The 24,141-nt window shown below is 48.8% G+C and overlaps 2 protein-coding genes across 5 annotated transcripts; one reads left to right on the plus strand and one right to left on the minus strand.

Moving 5' to 3' along the window:
* Positions 1-4,993: 4,993 nt before the first annotated feature.
* Positions 4,994-12,534, minus strand: LOC122368696 (polyubiquitin-C-like). Of its 3 annotated transcripts, none has more exons than XM_043342890.1 (3): positions 12,441-12,534; positions 5,594-9,448; positions 4,994-5,137 (listed from the first exon to the last, which is right to left on the minus strand). In XM_043342890.1, exons 2-3 carry the CDS (start codon positions 9,446-9,448, stop codon positions 5,111-5,113), a joined length of 3,882 nt encoding a protein of 1,293 aa, XP_043198825.1. In that variant the 5' UTR covers positions 12,441-12,534; the 3' UTR covers positions 4,994-5,110. The 3 variants fall into 3 exon arrangements, with proteins under 3 accessions (XP_043198825.1, XP_043198824.1, XP_043198823.1); XM_043342889.1 differs by having other exon boundaries at positions 5,366-9,448; XM_043342888.1 differs by having other exon boundaries at positions 4,994-9,448.
* Positions 12,535-12,865: 331 nt separating this feature from the next.
* On the plus strand, positions 12,866-23,919 carry LOC122368697 (ubiquitin-like protein 7). Of its 2 annotated transcripts, none has more exons than XM_043342891.1 (8): positions 12,866-13,074; positions 16,901-17,065; positions 17,514-17,624; positions 18,081-18,178; positions 19,219-19,358; positions 19,898-20,049; positions 22,629-23,107; positions 23,460-23,919. In XM_043342891.1, exons 2-8 carry the CDS (start codon positions 16,921-16,923, stop codon positions 23,595-23,597), a joined length of 1,263 nt encoding a protein of 420 aa, XP_043198826.1. In that variant the 5' UTR covers positions 12,866-13,074; positions 16,901-16,920; the 3' UTR covers positions 23,598-23,919. The 2 variants fall into 2 exon arrangements, with proteins under 2 accessions (XP_043198826.1, XP_043198828.1); XM_043342893.1 differs by having other exon boundaries at positions 12,880-13,074; positions 19,222-19,358.
* Positions 23,920-24,141: the final 222 nt, after the last annotated feature.

Genomic DNA, 24,141 nt, shown 5'->3' on the forward strand with positions numbered 1-24,141 from the left:
AGGCGTCAACGCAGAACTGAGTTGGGAAAGCGAAGCCATCTGCAGCCACCCAAGGTCGGTAGCCCCCCCCCCCTGACCGCGCGCCAGCTGATCGCGCAGTCACTTGACGCGGCCAGCGCGCGGCGCACGACCGGTCTTTGTTCTCCCTGGGGCCCGGACTAACCAGATGTATGCATTTACGTATGTATGTATGTAGGTACGTACATGTAGAAATGGGAGAGAGCTAGAGTGTACATACAGGTGAAGTACAAAACGCTAGGACGCCTTAGGGGGGGAGGGGGAGGGGGACAGACGATCGAGACAGTGATCCCTGATGATCATGCGAAAGTTCCTATACGAGAGTCGAAAACCCCACCCGTCTGACCTGCATAGGTCAGCAAAGGTCACGTGACCCAACTTTGCACGGCAGATTGTGGCCCACCCAGTATATGGTGTAGACCTTTCATTTCATTCCATTTGTTTTAGGGCATTTCGGTCAAAAATGGTGTAGACCATACTGTACAGGGGCGTAGGCAGGGGGGGGGGCACTGGACCATGGCCCCCCCCCCTTGGGCGCCGAAGGCGCCCTTTGCGATTGGAGGGCGCCGAAGGCGCCCTCCAATCGCAAATGCAATTGTGATATAATCGAATCGAAAAACAATCGCGACTGGAGGGCGCCCTCCAATCGCGAATGTGTTTACAGGGAAAATACGGATGGAGGGCGCCCTCGGAGGACGCCCATTCCAAATACGCCCTCCAAATACGGTTGGAGGGCTCCCTCGGGCGCCCTCCAACCACATTTGTAGGCTGTAGCTCTCTAAGCGTAACGGTGGTCGCCTATGTAAGCCGCTGTCCTGTAAATAAGCGCCCTCTCACCCGAAGGCGCCCTCCTGTAGGTTGCCACCCTGCTACACATTGCCGCCCTTCTGCTGATCGGCGTCCTCATAATTATTGGCGCTCTCCTACCTATTGCGCCCTCATGTGAAATTTTGAAGGCCGCCTTTCTCCCTTTTGGCACCCTCTTGTTCAGTGCCGCCCTCCTACCTATTGGTTCCCTAGTCCTTCCTGTTGAATGTTAGTCGGGGCCCTTCTCCTATTGGCGCCCTCGTGTAGATCGCCGCCCTCCTAACCACTGGCACCCTCCTGTTGATCACCGCCCTCCTATCCACTGGCACCTTCCTGTTGACCAGCGCCCTCCGCACAGACGCCCTCCTGTTCGTGTCATCCTCTTGAGCAAAGGCGCCCTCCTCACCATTGCCACCCCCATTTTAATCGTCACCCTTCCGCTCATTGGCGATTTCCAGTTGATGACCGCCCTCCCACCTATTGGCGACCTCTTGTTGATCGCCACCCTCCTATTGGTGCTCTCCTGTTCCTCGCCACCCTCTTACCTGGTGGCGCCCTCCTGTTGATTGTTGATCGGCGCCCTCCTACCTATTGGTGGCCTTCTGTTGATCGCTGCCCTTCTATCCATTGGCGCCCTCCTGCTGCTCGCCAACTTCCTACCTATCGGTGCCCTACTGTCGAAACTCGGGATGTTGATCGGGGCTCTTCTACCTATTAGTGCCCTCCTGTGGATCGCAGCCCTTCTACCTATTGGCAACATCCGTTGATCGCTGCCCTCCTATCATTTATTTACTCCTTTGGCATGTTTTTCAACTTAGTCGTTCTATTGCACATAGTTGATGTCTTGCCTGTGAAAACTGCCACAAATGAACGTGCATTCAGCACAATGAATGAAGTATCTATACCTACCAAAACTATCTACGCTCTACGATGCATAGGGTAAGGTGCCTAATTAGCGACCCCCTTAATTTGAACCGTCATTGCTCACGCTCTGTGGGTGCTACTGTATTACTGGCTTGATTTTCGGAGAGATCGTTCATTTTTATATTAAAATATGGTCATTTTCTGCCCCAATATTCACTAACATATTTGTAGTGAGCATTTTGGCAAACCATTGCAAAAAACGCTAATAGGGAACTCTTCCCGATTAGCGACCGGGGAGGGTCGCTAATAAGTCTATGGGTTTCCCCATATTGAAAATGGCAAAAAATGCGACGCCTGAAAAGATGAAATATGATCTCAAAAAGGTAACCTATACGCAAAGCAGTCAATCACTCGAACAGGAACGTTTATCCAACACATTTACGCAAGTAAAAACTGATCACGTGATGCACCGAAGGCGAAAAGAAGGCGGAAACCCAGATTTTGCGGGCTATCTCGTATGATATTCGAGGTCCGCGCTGAATTCGGCACCCCTGCAGTCGGTGACGACATTTGGCATCCCCTGTCACACATTGCAAGGTTCAGCAACACCTCATTTTCATTTCTCTCTTTTCCCCTTTCTTTCCCTTCTTGAGCTATTTGCGACCATGTCAGGCGCAAATAGGAAATATGAGTTGCGACACATTTTTAACCGCCATGCTGTGCACAGTTGAGCGATTCACGATGGGAAAACGGCAATCAATTGAAAAAGAAATGTCGATTCAGAATAAAAAGGTGCATCATCCTAATGTGCATCGCTTTTCATCAGAGAGGGCCCAAACACACACGTTTTGGATAAGAAACTCGTCATTTTTATTTAAACTCACCTGAAACGTCCCACCAGAAACATCGACGACCGGAAAATAATTTAATTTGATAACCAAAGTATGGCTGACCTTTTGACGACATTTTTACCCCGTTTTCTCCTGCCAGTTTTTCTGTAGGGAGGTAGGTCGCAAATCGGAAAGGGTCGCTAATTAGGCACCTTACCCTAAAACACGTCTTTGGTCTTAACGGATTGATCCTACTTTACGTGCATCATGGCATCTATAGGGGAGAGTGGTGCAGGAGGCCCCCCCTTAAGCTCAGTTACTATTTTTAGACAACTGATAATATTTAAGCGCTAACGTGTGCATGCGCTGTGAGCATGCATCATTTTCCCATACATATTTGCATTCAAAATGAATCTAGGGGGTACACAAACCGTAAACTTAAACATTTTGGAAAAAGTTGCAAAAGGGCCTCTTACACTATGGGTATGGTAAGACGCCCCCCCCCCCCCTCGGGCGTTTTAAAAGTCAAGTCGACTTGTAAAAGACGCTTTGCGAACACAGCTGCAAGGCCTTTTATTTCGAAAAGCTAAGCAAATACGGTGTTATCGAAACCAATAACACTTCCAAAGCGCTCGAACAATGCGAAAACTAGCACAACCAAACGCTGATGACCAACTAAAATTGTACCTATAACCTCTAAGAAAAGAAACAGAAAAAAGAAACAAAAACAAACTCCTTGAAAAAAGAATGCCACGCCTGCCGCAGGTGCAGGCGTTTTAGCATCGGGGGCGTTTTTTTATCGGGGGGCGTTTTATCATCCTCGAAGGGAGGGCCTCTTAAAAAAATACAGTGTTTTAACGTCCACAATATTTATGGTTTATGAGACATTTGCAGCGCACCAGAACATGGTCTATTCTGAAGCTAACATGTGACAATTTCGATGAGAAAAGATTGCATTTGATAGCCATTGTTTTTTTCAGATATATAAGGGTGATAAAGATGCATATATCTAGCAAGTAAAGGGGCAAAAACAGAAACAGGCTTACCAAAAGTCGCTGCGACGCACCTGATACCTCAGGTTTCGTGAGTTGTTGTTTCAAGAGGGCTTCTGCTTTACAAGAACATTAAAAAATAAATAACATTATTGGTTTGGTAAAAAAAGCGATGGGGCCTCTTACCGACCCTGGGCGTCTTACACGGATCTCCCCTATGGATTACGATTAAGTATTGTCAACAGGTTCGGGCGCAACAGCAGGCATCTGAAGTTTCGGTGATTGAAACGCGTATTTGGAATTTCCGACCTCGACGAGCGTCTGTGGTAGAAAACCACCACTTTGGTAGGGGAAACTACTGCTGTCTGCTACCGTTTGCACTGCATGTCTCGCTGTAGTTGCGACCGATTGCGACATCTATGCTTAGCGATATACGTACTTTATAATTTACGTACTTTTTCGATGCGTATTTTCTTCCTTGACGTAGGTACTTTTGTCTAGGTATACGTCCTTTGTACTGTACCTACGTACCTACCTCTGCGATACCTACGCCTACTTCCGTCCTTGACGTACTTATTCCATACGTACTTTATACTCGACGTACTTTTGAAACTGGTTATGTGGGTACACTATGCATCTGTGAGAAGGCTATGAAGGCTGGTCTGAGGTAATTTGGATGATGTTTACGCATCTCGCGCTCCGGTATCAATCCGATACGGTGATCTGGTGCGTAGATATGCCACCGCCAATAAACTTTTATACATCGACACCCATGAGCCAAGCTTTCTGTACAGTTTGTGTGGCAGCGGCCCGATCAAACCTTAGGTATTTTTTACACCTTCAAATTTGGTAAAAGAGCGAGAGGAGCTTTGAACAGTGATCGTATAAAAGGCGTGCCTAAAAAGCGGAGGAAAAGGTTGTTTTCAAAAATTTCGCGCGCCTTCGGCGCAGCATTTCAAGAACACTTGACCTTTTGTGACCTGAAGTATAAAGAATACACACGATGCAAAATCAATGCAGCACGACCTATACGAGGTTACGCAAAAAAAAACTGGTGGCATGGTAAAAAACGCCTCCCAACCCCCCAACCCCCACTGAGCGATTTTTTATCTCGCGACCGTATGGCGCCCTCCTTGGGTGAGGTGGCGCCCTCCAAACCCTTGCCCCCCCCCCCTTCGCGATTTTCTAAATACGCCGCTGATACTGTATCCGTATTTATGGCGAAGAATTTCCGTAGACAATATAATTCAAGCGATCAGAACAGCCAGAGTCGCAGGAGGTTGAACAACCTAACGTTCCACACGAGTGCATCAGCGGAAAATGACAGGAAAATCCCCCCCCCCCACCATTTATTCTGCATTCGCTGGGCCCCTCTCTTCATGCTCCGTTATCTTCATGCCAGATTCTTGACAACTATCTGAAAACAGTCGTGAGCGTCGCGCTCTCTACCTTGCCCCTTTATCATCCCTTAAAAGACGTCTCTTGACCTGGTGTGTGTATTTCGAAACTTAATGGATTTGTATGGTACCGGATATCCATGAAACGGATAAAAACATTTACAGAAGCATGTGTTTATTTAGCATCACAGAACAAAACATATCACATTCCACCGCGCAGCCGGAGGACCAGGTGAAGAGTAGACTCCTTCTGGATGTTGTAGTCGGAGAGGGTACGACCATCTTCCAGCTGCTTTCCGGCGAAGATCAGACGCTGCTGATCGGGAGGGATGCCCTCCTTGTCCTGGATCTTGGCCTTGACGTTCTCGATCGAGTCGGAGGGCTCGACCTCGAGCGTGATGGTCTTGCCGGTCAGGGTCTTCACGAAGATCTGCATACCACCACGCAGCCGGAGAACCAGGTGAAGGGTAGACTCTTTCTGAATGTTGTAGTCGGAGAGGGTCCGACCATCTTCCAGCTGCTTTCCGGCGAAGATCAGACGCTGCTGATCGGGAGGGATACCCTCCTTGTCCTGGATCTTGGCCTTGACGTTCTCGATCGAGTCAGAGGGCTCGACCTCGAGTGTGATGGTCTTGCCGGTCAGCGTCTTCACGAAGATCTGCATACCACCACGCAGCCGGAGAACCAGGTGAAGGGTAGACTCCTTCTGGATGTTGTAGTCCGAGAGGGTCCGACCATCTTCCAGCTGCTTTCCGGCGAAGATCAGACGCTGCTGATCGGGAGGGATGCCCTCCTTGTCCTGGATCTTGGCCTTGACGTTCTCGATCGAGTCGGAGGGCTCGACCTCGAGCGTGATGGTCTTGCCAGTCAGCGTCTTCACGAAGATCTGCATACCACCACGTAGCCGGAGAACCAGGTGAAGGGTAGACTCTTTCTGGATGTTGTAGTCGGAGAGGGTCCGACCATCTTCCAGCTGCTTTCCGGCGAAGATCAGACGCTGCTGATCCGGAGGGATGCCCTCCTTGTCCTGGATCTTGGCCTTGACGTTCTCGATCGAGTCGGAGGGCTCGACCTCGAGCGTGATGGTCTTCCCGGTCAGCGTCTTCACGAAGATCTGCATACCACCACGTAGCCGGAGAACCAGGTGAAGGGTAGACTCTTTCTGGATGTTGTAGTCCGAGAGGGTACGACCATCTTCCAGCTGCTTTCCGGCGAAGATCAGACGCTGCTGATCGGGAGGGATGCCCTCCTTGTCCTGGATTTTGGCCTTGACGTTCTCGATCGAGTCGGAGGGCTCGACCTCGAGCGTGATGGTCTTCCCGGTCAGCGTCTTCACGAAGATCTGCATACCACCACGCAGCCGGAGAACCAGGTGAAGGGTAGACTCCTTCTGGATGTTGTAGTCGGAGAGGGTCCGACCATCTTCCAGCTGCTTTCCAGCGAAGATCAGACGCTGCTGATCCGGAGGGATGCCCTCCTTGTCCTGGATCTTGGCCTTGACGTTCTCGATCGAGTCGGAGGGCTCGACCTCGAGTGTGATGGTCTTGCCAGTCAGCGTCTTCACGAAGATCTGCATACCACCACGCAGCCGGAGAACCAGGTGAAGGGTAGACTCTTTCTGGATGTTGTAGTCGGAGAGGGTCCGACCATCTTCCAGCTGCTTTCCGGCGAAGATCAGACGCTGCTGATCGGGAGGGATGCCCTCCTTGTCCTGGATCTTGGCCTTGACGTTCTCGATCGAGTCGGAGGGCTCGACCTCGAGCGTGATGGTCTTACCGGTCAGCGTCTTCACGAAGATCTGCATACCACCACGCAGCCGGAGAACCAGGTGAAGGGTAGACTCCTTCTGAATATTGTAGTCAGAGAGGGTCCGACCATCTTCCAACTGCTTTCCGGCGAAGATCAGACGCTGCTGATCGGGAGGGATGCCCTCCTTGTCCTGGATCTTGGCCTTGACGTTCTCGATCGAGTCAGAGGGCTCGACCTCGAGCGTGATGGTCTTCCCGGTCAGCGTCTTCACGAAGATCTGCATACCACCACGCAGCCGGAGAACCAGGTGAAGGGTCGACTCCTTCTGGATGTTGTAGTCCGAGAGGGTCCGACCATCTTCCAGCTGCTTTCCGGCGAAGATCAGACGCTGCTGATCGGGAGGGATGCCCTCCTTGTCCTGGATCTTGGCCTTTACGTTCTCGATCGAGTCGGAGGGCTCGACCTCGAGCGTGATGGTCTTCCCGGTCAGCGTCTTCACGAAGATCTGCATACCACCACGTAGCCGGAGAACCAGGTGAAGGGTAGATTCCTTCTGGATGTTGTAGTCCGAGAGGGTCCGACCATCTTCCAGCTGCTTTCCGGCGAAGATCAGACGCTGCTGATCCGGAGGGATGCCCTCCTTGTCCTGGATCTTGGCCTTGACGTTCTCGATCGAGTCGGAGGGCTCGACCTCGAGCGTGATGGTCTTGCCGGTCAGCGTCTTCACGAAGATCTGCATACCACCACGCAGCCGGAGAACCAGGTGAAGGGTAGACTCCTTCTGGATGTTGTAGTCCGAGAGGGTCCGACCATCTTCCAGCTGCTTTCCGGCGAAGATCAGACGCTGCTGATCGGGAGGGATGCCCTCCTTGTCCTGGATCTTGGCCTTGACGTTCTCGATCGAGTCGGAGGGCTCGACCTCGAGCGTGATGGTCTTGCCAGTCAGCGTCTTCACGAAGATCTGCATACCACCACGTAGCCGGAGAACCAGGTGAAGGGTAGACTCTTTCTGGATGTTGTAGTCGGAGAGGGTCCGACCATCTTCCAGCTGCTTTCCGGCGAAGATCAGACGCTGCTGATCCGGAGGGATGCCCTCCTTGTCCTGGATCTTGGCCTTGACGTTCTCGATCGAGTCGGAGGGCTCGACCTCGAGCGTGATGGTCTTCCCGGTCAGCGTCTTCACGAAGATCTGCATACCACCACGTAGCCGGAGAACCAGGTGAAGGGTAGACTCTTTCTGGATGTTGTAGTCCGAGAGGGTACGACCATCTTCCAGCTGCTTTCCGGCGAAGATCAGACGCTGCTGATCGGGAGGGATGCCCTCCTTGTCCTGGATTTTGGCCTTGACGTTCTCGATCGAGTCGGAGGGCTCGACCTCGAGCGTGATGGTCTTCCCGGTCAGCGTCTTCACGAAGATCTGCATACCACCACGCAGCCGGAGAACCAGGTGAAGGGTAGACTCCTTCTGGATGTTGTAGTCGGAGAGGGTCCGACCATCTTCCAGCTGCTTTCCAGCGAAGATCAGACGCTGCTGATCCGGAGGGATGCCCTCCTTGTCCTGGATCTTGGCCTTGACGTTCTCGATCGAGTCGGAGGGCTCGACCTCGAGTGTGATGGTCTTGCCAGTCAGCGTCTTCACGAAGATCTGCATACCACCACGCAGCCGGAGAACCAGGTGAAGGGTAGACTCTTTCTGGATGTTGTAGTCGGAGAGGGTCCGACCATCTTCCAGCTGCTTTCCGGCGAAGATCAGACGCTGCTGATCGGGAGGGATGCCCTCCTTGTCCTGGATCTTGGCCTTGACGTTCTCGATCGAGTCGGAGGGCTCGACCTCGAGCGTGATGGTCTTACCGGTCAGCGTCTTCACGAAGATCTGCATACCACCACGCAGCCGGAGAACCAGGTGAAGGGTAGACTCCTTCTGAATATTGTAGTCAGAGAGGGTCCGACCATCTTCCAACTGCTTTCCGGCGAAGATCAGACGCTGCTGATCGGGAGGGATGCCCTCCTTGTCCTGGATCTTGGCCTTGACGTTCTCGATCGAGTCAGAGGGCTCGACCTCGAGCGTGATGGTCTTCCCGGTCAGCGTCTTCACGAAGATCTGCATACCACCACGCAGCCGGAGAACCAGGTGAAGGGTCGACTCCTTCTGGATGTTGTAGTCCGAGAGGGTCCGACCATCTTCCAGCTGCTTTCCGGCGAAGATCAGACGCTGCTGATCGGGAGGGATGCCCTCCTTGTCCTGGATCTTGGCCTTTACGTTCTCGATCGAGTCGGAGGGCTCGACCTCGAGCGTGATGGTCTTCCCGGTCAGCGTCTTCACGAAGATCTGCATACCACCACGTAGCCGGAGAACCAGGTGAAGGGTAGATTCCTTCTGAATATTGTAGTCGGAGAGGGTACGACCATCTTCCAGCTGCTTTCCGGCGAAGATCAGACGCTGCTGATCGGGAGGGATGCCCTCCTTGTCCTGGATTTTGGCCTTGACGTTCTCGATCGAGTCGGAGGGCTCGACCTCGAGCGTGATGGTCTTGCCGGTCAGCGTCTTCACGAAGATCTGCATACCACCACGTAGCCGGAGAACCAGGTGAAGGGTAGACTCTTTCTGGATGTTGTAGTCCGAGAGGGTCCGACCATCTTCCAGCTGCTTTCCGGCGAAGATCAGACGCTGCTGATCGGGAGGGATGCCCTCCTTGTCCTGGATCTTGGCCTTCACATTTTCAATTGTATCTGAAGGCTCAACTTCAAGTGTGATGGTCTTGCCAGTGAGAGTCTTCACAAAGATCTGCATCTGAAACAAAATCAAAGATTATTGTCACACTTTGCGCCATATGCAACATGCAACAGGTCTCAATAGGCAGGTGTGATCTATCATACGTCACGTTGCTATTCTGGGCCGAAAAAGGTCACTTGGATCAGGATCACAGTACTTGCAAGGACAGTGTAGAATTGTTATTGTTTTAGTGACTCACATTACCCCAAAGCCTGGTTGATTGATGCTAGATATGTTGTCATGGGGACCCAGGATGACAAAAAAATGGCTTCTTCCTAATCTAGAGTTTAGCTACTCTGCACCACTATCAATTCATTCTCATCAATGGATATCATTTACTGCTGTCTGGGATGCAGAACTGTAGAAAATTCAGAAGGCTCCGGCTCCGGGTGAAATGCCGTGTCGGCTCCGGCTCCGAGTAAAATGATCCTGCTCCGGCTCCAATAATCTGTTCATCCCCTATGCAATTAAATATGGGTGGAAGAAAAAAAGACAATGGGAATGGTGCACGCTGCTTCTATATTTGCATAACAAGGCTATTTTCATATTTTGAATACCGCATATTTTACTGCCTGCCTGTCAAAGCTCAACTGTTGTCAAACCGAACTAGGTCAATAATGTTCTCTCCAAAAGTAGGAGCCGGAGTCGCCTCTTTTCTTACGGTTCCGGCTCCGAGTTATATTGTTTCACGGCTCCGGCTCCGGGTAAAATATGCCGGTTCCGGCTCCAACTCCGGCTCCGCACCCCTGGCTGCTGTAGATTCTATTAAGATAGCAAACCTTCAGTTGCAGGTTGAGGTTTTTGTTATGAATTTTGGAAGTTGGAATAGCAAAACATTTGAGCTCATTTCATATACTATACAGAGTTGTAAGCTTGTGCATTACAGAACAAAATACTTGATTATTTACTTAAATAATCTTAATAAAAATCGTTTTTGTCATGGCAGCATCTAAGGAAACAGGCATTAACCCAGCAGTTGCTGGGGTATTTCGCAACCTGCTGTGTGGCCCCTGCCAGACACGCACACCATTACGCGTCAGAGCTAAATGTGGCCGCCAGCACCAGCGCTTAAACCGGGCTCTCCCCACCAGCTAAGCGTCTAATTCCAGCAGCACTTTTATGCACTCAACTAGGGAGGGGACTTTATTTATGCATAAAAACCTAATTGAAAATTGAAATCATTTATTATTCTAAGACACTTCTTATCCTCAATTTCCCTTACATGCCATTGCTATTCAAATCTGATTTAGCAATGCTATCATGTAGAAACAGAAAGAAAATTAACCTCCCTCTCAGTTTCATGCTTTTTATAAGTGAATTCGGGATTCCAAAGAAAACAACATCTTTAAAAACCTTCAGCACAGCATTTTAACCCTCGCACGACCAGGCCATTTCTCATAACACGAACGACCAGGGGGGGGGGGGGTTGTTACGACCCCCCCCTGGCGTTTCGAAACGGAAGGTCGTAGAGCTTAGCGGAAAAAACCAACGGATTGCTCTCAACGAGACCTCGCGATTGGTGGTATATTTTTTGGTCCTAGGTCAACATTTCACCTACTTATGACCGGTCAAAGGTCAAATTTTCCGAAAAAATCAAACTTTTTCAACTTTCCGCGGCGATTGCGGCAAAACGGTGGGAGATATCGACTTGAAACCTTCACTATCGTGTTCCTTGATCAATTCTCTATCGTTTGGTATGTATTTCGTTTCCCTAGCTCTAAAAATGGCGAGTCGGGAGCGCCGGAAGTCGGCAAGGTCACAGTCGGCGGCAGAAATTCGAAAAATCAAAATTTAAATTTTTGAAATTGAAATCTGATTGTATTTTTTGATTTGGGAGGTCCATTTGCTCCCTATAGAAGCTAATATTGCTGCATATTCCCATTGAGGTGACAAGAATTAGCAAAATAGTGGTTCGGGCGCTTTTCAAAAATAGTACCGGACGCTGTTCCTCTTGTGACGTCATAGCTCCGTGACCTGACCTGACCCGGTCAAATTTCTTGCACCACACGATAGCCAATGCTTGCCCCAACATGCATGGGAAGTTTCATCATGATCCATCAAACAATGTGGGTATCACCGGCAGAAAACCTAGGGATTCGGCGCACACGTTTGGTAACTGTCGGCCGGAGGCTGTACCTCTTATGACGTCATAACTCCGTGACCTGACATGACCCGATCAATTTTTTCGGCAAAAGATGCGCAAAGGTTGCCCCAGAGGGTATTAAAAATTTCAGCCTGCTACGACAAGCCGTTTAGCGTGCACTTCGGAAAAAACCTCGGGGGGGGGGGGTTGATACAACCCCCCCCTAGGCGTTCTAGGGTTAACATGGGGGTTTGAACTGAAATAGCAATAACATAGCTTGAGCAGAGACTAGCACATATCAGGAGCTAATACGGCTTAACAATCAGCCAAGGCAAGATATTTCTAGTTCTGAAAGAGTGCCCTGTAGGGGAATATGTGCCTTGCTGAGGGATTCAGCCATGTCATCGTCAGCCGATCAGCATGCTGCTTATAGGTATAGCCAATGCTGCATGCATAGGTTTGAACTACACAATGTGATTGGTCAGTGCATAAGCAATAAGCTTATGCGTCAAACATTATTCAATGATATTTTATAGAGCAGTGCTTCCTTTATGAGAAATACAAAATAAAATTATTGTCAAGTTTTATTTACTGATAACTTTAAGCCTAAACAATCAGATATCATTTGCAAAACAACATCACTGGAAAGTGAATGATTCCCTTACAAATTGTATATCAGAGCCTCGCCTAGATTAAGATATCAAATTTCCTCTCGAAATTGGAAAAGTGTCAAGATTAAAAGATGTGGCGGAGAAATGAGCTTAGGAGCTTGGATGAGCAGTGACATTCTGTCGCCCGCATGCTAAGTCGAAAAACATACAAGGGGCAAAAAATGTTGAGATTAAACGCAGACATGCATTGAAAGCTTACATTGATGAAAAATTAAGCAAACAAACTAATCCTCTTCCAAAACCAATTTGTACTAACCTCCGCAACTTATGACGCCTCAACTCAAAGATTTCTCAAACGCCGCGACGCTCACTACCGCTCTTCTCGACGCAAACTAGTGCCTCTCCGCCCTTTACGTGGTATATATACGTTTGATGACGTTAGGCATTCGGTGGAAGATGATTGGTCGGAATCTGGAAGTTTCTTTCCTCTTTGTTCCTGCTGTCTTCATTCGATAACAAATAGTTTCTTAACATTTTCGCTATACCCATGACCTTTTCATAATAACTAGGCATTTTATATTTGTTTTTGTTCATTAAACCGTTGCATACAATTTGTTTTGCTTACTTGCCTTCAAATTATATAATAAATCAAGACATAAGAATAAACAAATACATAATTCCATGTAACGGAAGTAAAAATGGCGCAGTTGTTACAAATACTTGCAAGTCGGACCCCGCGTATATTGTGTGTTGTATGGTGTCTATTAGGGCAATGTTGTATGTTGTTGTTGAAGAGATAGGGCGCGCAGCATATTGTGTGTAAAACAGTGCGTTTTACCCAAGGCTATAGAACTGTTTTACCCGTTTTACCGTCTTACCCACTGAACCAACACTGAACGTTTTGTTTTACCCAACCGTGGTTTTACCACTTAACATAACGGATTCGGAAGGTTGGTGATTTATTTCAATTTCACCTTTTTAGATGAAACCATCACACATTATTTTTTTCTGGGAGCAAAGCATATAACTCTCCTGAGAGAGTTTGAGTTATATAAGTAGGGCATTTTGAGACCTTCGTATTGATATGCCCTGAAAGAATGTACATCGATTGGGAGTGTGCCTTAATCGATGTTTGTTGTTGTTTATCCATCATCCATCTGGTACATTCATCATCAACTCATAGCAATGGACTGTTAGTCTGAAATACAAATCTGTCTATGCCAATCTTTGGTGCAAGTGATTTTGCACTGAAATCAGTAGTCGTGTGGCAGGCATCATGCTTCCGTGTAGGGGTATGAATGATACAACTTCCCTGAAATTTCTTTATTATTTGCACTGAAAGTTAGAATCTTATTCATGTCAGAATTAAGCCTCTTACCCTGCCACTTTCAAGAAATTAATGAATTGGCACAAAAGTGATTTAGTTGACCGTACGTTGTTGCATTTATTGATGTTGTGAGTGCCCAAACCAGTAATGGCAAACATGGGACCACAATTTGGCCATCTCAACTCAAAACTAATGCTAAGCTATTAGCTAGGATGGTCACTTTACTGGTGAGCACCTGGTACGTAGCTGAGAGACTGTGACCGACTCCCACTTCCCAGTTTGTCAGCTTGTCATGTCCCCAGTCCTGGGCTGGCAGCTGGGAACGGGAGGGCTTTGCGGGCACGGGCCAGCACCATCTCTAGTCTCTACGTCTTGGTGCCTGATCCCGTGATCCCAAAAGTTTTTTGCGGGATTCCGGGATCCCGGTCTTTTTACAAAAGGTTGTAAGAATTATTTTCTACTGACAGATTTGCGTCTTTTAGCTTACTACAAACAAAGAGGCAACCAAAAGCCATCCTTAGACCATGTCCTTTGCATTAAAAACGCTTGTATTTGTGAAGAAAGCATTTCAATTTGACTAGCATTTTTCCCAATTGACCTTTATAAGTCTGTGCGTTGGCCAAGGCGGTGTTTCACGGGACGCTGCTACCACGCTGTTATCAAATCGCGTGAGCTGACGTCACACTTGTGGTAGTGTTGGGGCAATGGGCCTGTTGATGTTTCCATGGAAACCCAATTTGACACGTGTAAAAGCAGCGTGCTGCTATCACCGGTGAAACAGGGCCCAGTACGTTTACTGTCTCGTCATTGAGACGGGTTCCGACTACCATTGATGGTAGGTCTGTCAATTGTAAAACTTGCGACCAGTGTATGCCAAATTTGGCAGCCTCCTATTTCACAATGTTTTCAAGACGTCGCTTGGCCATTTCACCTCCTTCCGGTTCCGCTTTCATCACTAATTTTCCGCAGACTTTGCTGCAAATTCGCTTTGAGGGCAGAGTCAATTTGACTGGGAAAGCTCCACCCTGCCGTCTTCAACGTATAAATCAGTGAGCTCTGGCGTCACTTGCGTGACATCTGTGACATCTTTCTGCTCAATCTGACATCTCAACGACTGTTTTGACCTCTTTTTTTTTCGGCCACGGACGGACAAGTCAGAATCGCTGAACGATCCATAATCCTGATGACGATGCTGCAGCACTGATGCTGCAATTTTTTGGCGTTCGGAGACCGTTTTTCGTACGTATTTAAGCGGCTTATCCGCTGTGGGTGATACCCGGGAGCTACCTACCAACACGGTCGATTGTGGACGGCCAATACGGAGTGTCAGCTAAATAATTTATCTGCTTCATATCACGCAATATTATGAACCGTTTAAACATGACTCATGCAGCGGCTGCATCCCCTTTTTTATGAAAAACTATTTTTTTCGGGATCCCGGGATCAGTGTCCCAAAATTGAGTTTTGTCTTGGGTGTCAGAGGGGAAAATTACCCACCAAAAAGAGGGGAGAGAGTGGAAAACTGCTGATTCGATTAGATCCAAAAGGAGTGAGAAATGACAAAAAGCATGCATTTTATTCTAGGGTGTTGAATGTTTGATGCTAACTGGGCATCCACACAACTGTCTTTCTATAGGTAAAAAATCGATGTTTTCTTGGTTGGGACTTGGGAGTGGAAAATTGTTCTTGTGAGATGATGTTTTTCGTACTCCAGCGTAGATGGGTAGCCATACGGCTTCCACGGTTGACAGTGATCACATCAGTCATCTTTTGCAGTGAGTCATTGCAGTGAGTCATTTTGCAGTGAGTCATCTTTTGCAAACAACACCTAGGAAAATTGTTCTTAAAAATGGTGGTGAGAGTGGAAAATGAATTTCATTTGGATGTCGTTTCCCACCCAAATAGACAAATTTTGGGACATTGCCCGGGATTGACAAAATTTTGGGATCGGGATCAGGATTAAAATCCAGCCGGGTTTGTAATCCCAGCTGGATTAAAATTAGAGCACTTCATGGGCCGGATAAATCCGTTATCCACGGATAAATCCGCGGACCGGATAGGATTGGATTCTAAATTTGTTAAAAAAGAACGGATATGGGCGGGCCGGATTTGGGAATTGAAGGTTGAACCCGGATCAAAACGGATCAAAATTTTAACATTCAACATTGAAGTTAAAAATTAACCTAATGTGTTAAGCGGCAGCAGAGGTTTGATTAAAGTAATAGGCATCATGATGGTCTGTGAGATGTATGGCTGTCTGGTCCCTTAGATTGAATTTGTTAGTCCAGTTTTGGGTGAAACCAGTTATTGGTGAAACGGATTATTACGGATATTTTTTGGAAGTTTGGCTGCAATACGGGCCATGGGTGGGCTGGATTCTGATATTCAAAGAAAGGCGGATAATGGGCGGATCTGGATATGACTTGCCGGATATGGGCCGGGCCGGATCCTAAAAACCTATCCGTGAAGTGCTCTAATTAAAATCGCCTTGCATTTTCGACCATTGAATGGGAGCAGCCATATTCAGGCCAGTGGATGATCGTGTCGAAGTTGACCTGGACGTTATCGGCATGGGTGGAGCTTTCCAGGGAAGTTCGGGGACAAAAAGCTGTCAAACCTACAATGTTCGATTGTTAAGTTAGATAAAATACAACAATGAATCATTTTTTTTCATTACATGGATAATATTTTGCATTACAAAGATTCACAGAAAGTTCAAAGCTTCTCAATGCGAAAAAGATTGGTTTGCTAATCAGCAAAGTCCTGCAAATTAGCTTAAGCTGGTGGGGCAAAACGCTTATTGGTGTGGCAAAACGCTTATTGGTGAGGGAAAATGGCAAGCTGGTGGGGCAGCCGCCCCACCGACTCTGCACAGAGTCGAAGGCCTTGGCAAAGCCCAAGTAGATAAAGTCGACGTCGTAACCGTATTCGATGGTGGTGGTCCAGTCTTCGATTGCTTCCCTGAGCTGTGTCGTACGCGATCTCTTTGGGAGGAAGTTTTGATGGGCGCTGCTGATTATCGAGTTCATACGTGCATTCGGTGCAGTTGATCGATAATTATAATTACTCCAGAATCAGTTCATTCGGCGAAATGTTTTATTCATTCATTTATTCATTCATACATTCGTTCGCTCGTTCGCTCGTTCCTGCATTTATTACTAAGCGGCGAGCACATGTGTTCCAATGATTGATGATAACTTCATGATAAGCTCATTCGGGGAGAGGGTGTTTACTTAGTTATGTTTTAAGTTATTACACATTACGTTATACCAACGGGTTACATACTCATTGAATTCTCATTGAATAAGGCGTTGTAAGATGCAGACAGTGGGCTGTGGTTTGAGGTCAGGTTAGAATGGTTAGATTATATACAGCTACCTGCCTATCTTATCCTTTGAACAGACACCCCTGAGGCTGCTGTGCTGACTCAGCTGCGTGCTATGTTCCAGGTAGAGTTGCGCCGTTGACGATGGTCTCTGTACGCTTCTGCTGCCGGTCGGCGGACGGGGTCGGGAAGGAGACAGTCCAGCTGCCGCCCTCGTGTCTCACCCAGCCCATACAGGCGGTGCGCTCGACGGCCGCGCACATGCTCGGCCTCACGCCCAGTCAGCTCGGTGAGTTGTCTGCTGTGAATGGTGTAGCTGGCACTCCTTTTGGTTGCAAGTTTAGAGGTGGAGGGGGTCACTTTATTTGTAGACGCGTTCTTTCCAGTGAGATGGATGCTAAATGTATTTCAACCATTGTGTAGCGCTCTTTATATGCAACAAGACCCTTGAAAGCATTTTCAAACCTGATAAGCATTTATTACATTTCAGACGATATGATTAAATGATTTTGCCTAACGGGAATTTCATAATAACGCATCGTGCGGTTCCGATTCCAATCGTCCTAAAATGCTTATCGAAATCCCCACGCCAACTGTTGCTCTCTGGCTGCCTGTCGCTGGTGCCCTGTCTATGGAGGAGTCACATCACACCCCTCTCCCACTGTCTGTTGAAGAACGACATGAAGAACGGTACCCCACCCACCCCGCTGACGGCGCGTCGTCCCTGTCGTCTGCAGAGCTGGTGTACCGCGGCCGGCCACTGCTCGATGACCGGCCGCTGAGCTCGTACGAACTGAGTGCCGCCAGCGTTCTACACGGCTTCCGGCGGCCGGCAGATGCCGATACTGGTGAGAAGGGCCTACGGGAGACTTAGAGGAACGGGCTGCGGACATTTCGTGCACCGTTGTTTGTGAGGTAAATGGTCTACATAGACTCCATGGAGTATATTGTGTCATCTGAGGTAATTAATGCTGGGCACTGAGACTAAGGACAAATGTGTTGTCGTTGATTGACTTTTAAGGTCTTAGAAGTAGTTCAGTGGTTCATGTGATCAGCGGCTGCATTGTGCCATTGATACAAGTCAGTAATGTTTTGGTGGTCGAATGCCAGCAGTTATCAGATTTGGCGACTTCTGCTGTTCGCTAGTCTTAGCTATACAATAAATTCGAACCAGTTTCATATTGTACATTTTCACGCTAGGTAGTATTCCATTCACTAGGCTAACTCCACCACTATAGTGTCGCCCTCGCCCCCGACTAACATCCCGTTAAACATGACACATTCGCCGTCCTTTTCACGTACAGCGGCGGCTGCGGCGCCCACGGAGCCTGCCGACGGCACTCAGCTGGCCTGGACGCTCCAGCGCCATACCCAGGATCCGGTGCGCCGACATGCGTTCACGGTAAGTGGGGGTTGGCACGGGAGGGGCGGGCTGCGATGGTATGGGTAAGGGGGCAGTAGGGTTGTGGACATGGTTTGATGGGTTGGGATGATAGAATACATTAGGGAGGACTGTCTAAATGTACGGGCGGATATTTTTCAGGTAATTAGTATGCACCGTACTTGCTAAACGCAGTTTACCAAACGTTGCCTCTTATTGCCTAGATCAGATCTTTATCGTCACGTTTAAGTTTTTTCATAAAGAGATAGACCATTACCGTATCCAGAATATTATCCTTTCCTTTTCCCAGAACATAATACTTTCCTTTATTCCACTGAAAGCGATTCATGTTTATTTTACCTGATTCTGTGTTTTCACAACACCTTCCGAGTTCCGGGAGTTTCCGTTTCGTCACCGTGTCGTATCCGTCCCAGCTGTTCGTCGTATCCGTCGACCCCTCCCCTCCCCACCCACCCCTCCGTCGGGCGGCGGGCCAGGCGCCTGTCTGGCTCCGCCGCCGCCCACGCATCGACTCCGACGTCGGCCCCACCACGGCTCGACGCCCGGCGGCAGCTCCGGCAGTCGCCGTGCCAGGAGTTACTCCGCGCCGGACTGAGCTACCCGCGGCAGTGAGGTGTTCAGTCTTTGTGTGTGAGCTGGGGAGAATTTGGTCTGTTGTGAGATAGCGAGAGGTGTGTTAGGTTTGGTTTCATTTAGATTCACTAGTATCCATTTTGGTTGTTAAAAAAGTCCCATTCGCCCTTTCCATCCCACACCGACGTCCGACATCTCTTTTCCCCTTCTTTATACCAGTATTGCATTTCCTCCTCCCCGTCAGCAGCGTATCTTGTTTTCTCTCCCACAGAAACGTATGGTGTCGTCACATCCCTCCCACCTCAGCGTGTCTTTGTTTACCCCCCCCCCCCCCATCTGCCATCCCCTTCCCCATCATCTATCTACCCCTACTTTAGTGTCTCAACTTCCCTCTCTTTCCCTAAAGCATCGTCTCACTCTTACATATTCCCATACATCATCGTCTCACCCCACGTCTCCCCTTACAGCAGCGTCTGGTGCGCCCGGAGACGCTGGACCGTCTGCTGGCCGCCGTGCCGGGGCTGGAGGACGACCCCATCGCGTTAGCCCTGCTCCAGGAGCCCGGTCTGCTGCTCCAGGTCGCCAGTCCGCGCACCAACGTCAAACGGTGAGTGGTTTTATCATGCAGTGTGATGTTGATAGTGATTTAGTGCGGAGACCTGCGAAGTGATCAAGAAGGTTATGTAATCGTCATTGCTAAACATTGCTGACGAAACTTCGCATGCAGCCTACACTACAGTACATGATGCTTTTGACATGTTTCTTACGAAAAATCTGAAAAATGATCTGACTGCTACCATTCCGGGCGATCGTTTCATGCGAGCCTGCTCTAAAGAGGGCTCTACAGTCTGCATACTCAGTGCATTGCTAGATAGAGTGGTGTAATAATCACATGCTACATTTCTCACGTCGGTAATGATGCGGCATAGACCTCTGTACACCAGTCAGAGGTCTATGAATGAGGTGTCCTGCACTGCATTTCACCACTCATCAATGTGTGCACCGCCCCTTATTGCTTCTTTTTTCTGTCCATCTTCCTCTTCAACCCATCTAGGTTGGTTTCACTCTTATACCCCGCGTTGACCTTCAGCCCGTATCGTTACGTGACCGCCCGGCTGACATCCCCTCTCCCTCTCTCGTCTCCAGTCTGGTGGCTGCCCACCCGGTGCTGGCCACCGCTGCCTCTCAGCTGGCCGCTCTGCTCGGCGAGGGCTCCTCTGGCACGGAGAGAGGCCGGCCCGGCCCGTCCGACTCGCGGGCGGCGCCCAGAGTCGCCGAGGAGCGTCCCATGGAGCAGGGTGAGAAAATGGGGTGTAGGGGACGGGAACACTGAAGATTGCGGTCTCAGCTGATCGCTGTTTAGGAGTTACGAGTTACCGTACATTGGGTCTCGTATATTATAATGTGAACCTATTGAAGGGAAGGGTCTTGTGGCAGTGTGATGAAGTGTGATATTTTTATGAGGCTGAAGGACTGAAGGTTAATAATCGTGTCAATCTTCATACGTCTCACCATTGAATTACGCTAAGACTGTTAACCCTTCACTCAACCGCAGTTCACAATACTTTAAACTGAATTAAAAAATGTAACAGCAGTAAAAAATAAAGAGCGAAACATACAAAAATCAATGGATTGCTTGTTTCTAACCTATCAGTTGTTTACAAGTAGGGGAGACCCGGGAGGTATGGGCCCCTTGGAGGTATGGGCCATCGCAGTTTTGAAGAAGTGTTGCGTATTTGTACACATTTGACCGTGTAAACTGGTAGCAGCCATTCCGTTATACAACCCACGGGATTTTCAAAATCTTCCACAGTCTTCTCTGGCAGTGAGCGGTGATAAAGCGTTTTTGCCCTCTTTGAGTAAAATACTGTACATACAGAAAATTCGTGATAAATTTGAACCAGGGTCGTTTTATGATGTCAGATCGATGCTAACATAAAAATTAAAGCATATAAATTAAGACTGGATAGACAATTCGAAGCTTTCTTGCAAGATTATGAGCTGAGATGCTACGCAAATTCTGGCGTCATAGCCGGGAGGTTCGGGCCACCCACCCCAGTTGATCCTAAATCAATAAAAAGATGCTTTGATTGACTGTCATCTTCAATAAGTTTTATTTTTGTCGCGCAAGGTTGATAGTTAATTTAACTTCAAATTTCATTCGAACAGAAAAAAAAATATTATTTAATTTATTTCATGGCGCATTATTGAGTTTACCAAAATGCGTATGTGCCCAAGTGACCTCCATGAAGTAAGCTGTTGGCCGCTTATGCGGTGCCTGGGCTCTAAGAGAGATTAACCCGCGCCGGGCCGGGGGGGTGTTTGAACACCCCCCCCCCTGCGGTTTTTCGCAGATATCTCAAAAACGGCGGCGCGAAGCGCCGCTGTTTTTGGCACACCTGTTCGTGCATATTTTCCGCACATGTTGTGAAAATTTCAGACCCAGGTCATCTAAGGTCAGGTCACCAGGTCACGCCAAGTGACCTCACCTCAGAAAAAATAAGAATGCTCGTCATAGCTACACCGATTGATCGATTGCCTTGAAACTTTCAGCCATTGATTAGAACAACATTATCTATAAAATGTATATCTCGGAATTTTGGTATTGGTGACCTAAGGTCAGGTCAATTTTGCGGCCTCTCCATTATAATTCAATGGAAGAAAATTGAAAAGCGTCTGTTTTGCACGAACGCCATTCTAGACACTCTCAAACATCAAGATGTAGGTAAAATTGACACACTGAACCGGAAAATGGCAACTGTGACCCCTCGTTATGTACCCGAGCTCATCTCAGGTCACGAACAGAATCTAACAGTTTTTCGCTAATAACTTCTGATAGAGGCGTGCTAGAGCGCTGAAAACGCCTTAGATGTGTTCGGCTCGACGTTGCGGATCGACTGATATGCAACATGACCTTTTCCGGTCAGGTCATGACCTTGACCTGAGGTCAAATTTTCAAGTTTAACTTTCAAGGTCAACTTGTAGTTCATTCGACGCGTCTCGACGAGAGGAACACGATGCTGGCAAAAGTAATGTCATGGCTCTTTTGAGTCAACAGTCATTGCCGAAAAAAAAAACGTTTTTCGTAAAACGGCTATTTTTGGAGTTTTTACCCTCTGGAGGCTAAACCGTTGACCTGAGGTCAAATCTGAGAAGATTACCCAGAAAGGTCTGTAAAAGGGCTATCGAATGGACTTTTCCGCGGCGCTGTAGCTCTATCGGTTCCCGAGATAGCCGTTGGCAGTTTTCAAAATGTTGAAATAGTCAACATTTTACCTTTGGTGACCTCTGATGACCAGACCTTTGACCTGACCCAAAAAATGACTGAAGTGTTTTCGTCCTTATTTTAGACGTTCTTTCGATTGCCGCTTACCGCGTGTCGCTACATGGCCCAGGAGCCGAGTTAGAAGGGGGGGTGTTCAGACACACCCCCCCCCCCCCCCCCCGGCCCGGCGCGGAATCTCAGAGCACCGGCCCGGCGCGGGTTAAGGTAGATACCAGCTACGAGTATTGTTCTCATTGTGGAGAAAAGAATATGAAACATGGCACCGGCCCATACCTCCCGGGCTATGGCCCATACCTCCCGGTATGTTTTGGTGGATCGAAAAAGCACATTTTTTAAAAGTTATCTCGAGGCAAAATAGTTGATCCCAGATGCCTAATATCAGGCACACTTTGCAGGCGAAAGGCAATTTCACGTGCACAGAGCGACAAACCGGGTCTAGCCACTGCCCACTGGAAGAAAATTGCCTTTTCACAAAACCGGCCCATACCTCCCGGTTCTCCCCTACTTTATCTCGTCACGGCACCCCCAGAATGCGACACCTGTCCTGAGCCCGTCGCACAGTTCTCACCCTAGTCTTTACCCATCCAACAGGCTCATTCGATGACGACGACGGTGACGACGAGCCTGCGGCGGCGGCCGGCGGCGCAGCGGCACCTCCCATCACCCGGGAGCAGCTGGCCTCGGCGCTGGCGGCCGCAGTACCCAACCTGGCTTCTGCGGCCGCCGCCGCTGCTCAGGCTTCGGGGGCTGCCGGGAGTGCTGGTGGACGACAGACCCGGGCTCCGGCTGCCGTCAGACAGCAGCCCGCTCCGGCTCCGGCTCCGGCTCCGGCTCCGGCTCCGGCTACGGTATCTACCCCGGCCCCGGCTCCGCAGCAGCAGCAGCCGCTCGGAGTGATCTCACCAGAGATGGTCAGCGCCGCCCTCAGAGAGGCGATGCGTGCACTCCCTGGAGCCCAGCGGACACCGCCGGCTGCTCAGGCTAGTCAGCCCCAGCCGCCCCCGTCTGCTGCTGCTCCCGTTCCTCAGCCGGCGGCTCCTGTGCGGGAGGAGGCCGCTCATCAGTCACCGGTGAGAGAGGGGGCTTTAGAAGAAGAGGTTTTGGGTTCTGCTTAACACTTGATGATATCAGCTATAGGGATTCTTCGTAATGACCTAGATAGGTGTGTACTGGGTAGTTACTAGTTCGTAGCATTATTACGCTTGACTTGTAGGGAGATCCTACATGGTACATTTTAACGGATACCTTGGCTATATTTGTTGATGATGATTAATGTAAATCTTAACGACAAATAAGTTAGTGAGATGAGCTGATGGTCAGCTTTTCATAAATTTTGCTATTCGCCCGAACCCCACCCGCTAGTCGTACTGCTCTCCCCTGTCGGCCGTGTCCGGTACCACAGCTTCTCCATTTCACCGCCAGGCGGTGGACGAGGCGGCGGTGCGGCAGCTGCTGGAACTGGGTATCACCGACAGCGAGGCGCTGGTCCGCCAGGCGCTGCTCGTCTCCGAGGGCAACATCGACCACGCAGTCGAGTTCATCTACTCCAGCCTGCAGTGACGGCGCACGATACAAGTCAGCGATCTCCTGAGCTTTTCTATCGCGCGGTCGGTGAAGAGAAAGTAACGTAAATGAATTTGCTGAAAACAGTGGAAGTTTCTTTATGGAGAAGTCTGGTGGTACTGAGGTAATGCAGTGATGTTCTTTCTCAGTTGTCTCTTGCACTCCAGTAACGTTGTGCTGCTTGTGCTATCAAGCAGAATGTACACAACAATTCTACTTACGTCATAAGGAAACACTACCTCCTATCACTATTGACGCTACTTTACGTCCCTTCCCTAATGATTATTTATGTTGACAATATACTTACCAAGTGAAATCATCAATGTCTTTATCTCATTTTGATAATGCTAGAAGTAAAATAGTTGAGCTCATTTTTATTACGATAATTTACCACTGATTTTCATGATTTCTGATTTCACCACTGATTGATGAGTCTTTCAAAGTTACACAATGATCACTTTGCTGTTGCTATTTTTACATGAAGTGGGATATTTTTGTCAATTTCCAGGATTGGCGCGAACCTTTTTTTCGAAGAAATGTG

Source organism: Amphibalanus amphitrite, unplaced genomic scaffold (assembly GCF_019059575.1).
Source record: "Amphibalanus amphitrite isolate SeventyFive unplaced genomic scaffold, NRLGWU_Aamphi_draft 000968F_arrow, whole genome shotgun sequence".
Taxonomy (NCBI): Eukaryota; Metazoa; Arthropoda; class Thecostraca; order Balanomorpha; family Balanidae; genus Amphibalanus; species Amphibalanus amphitrite.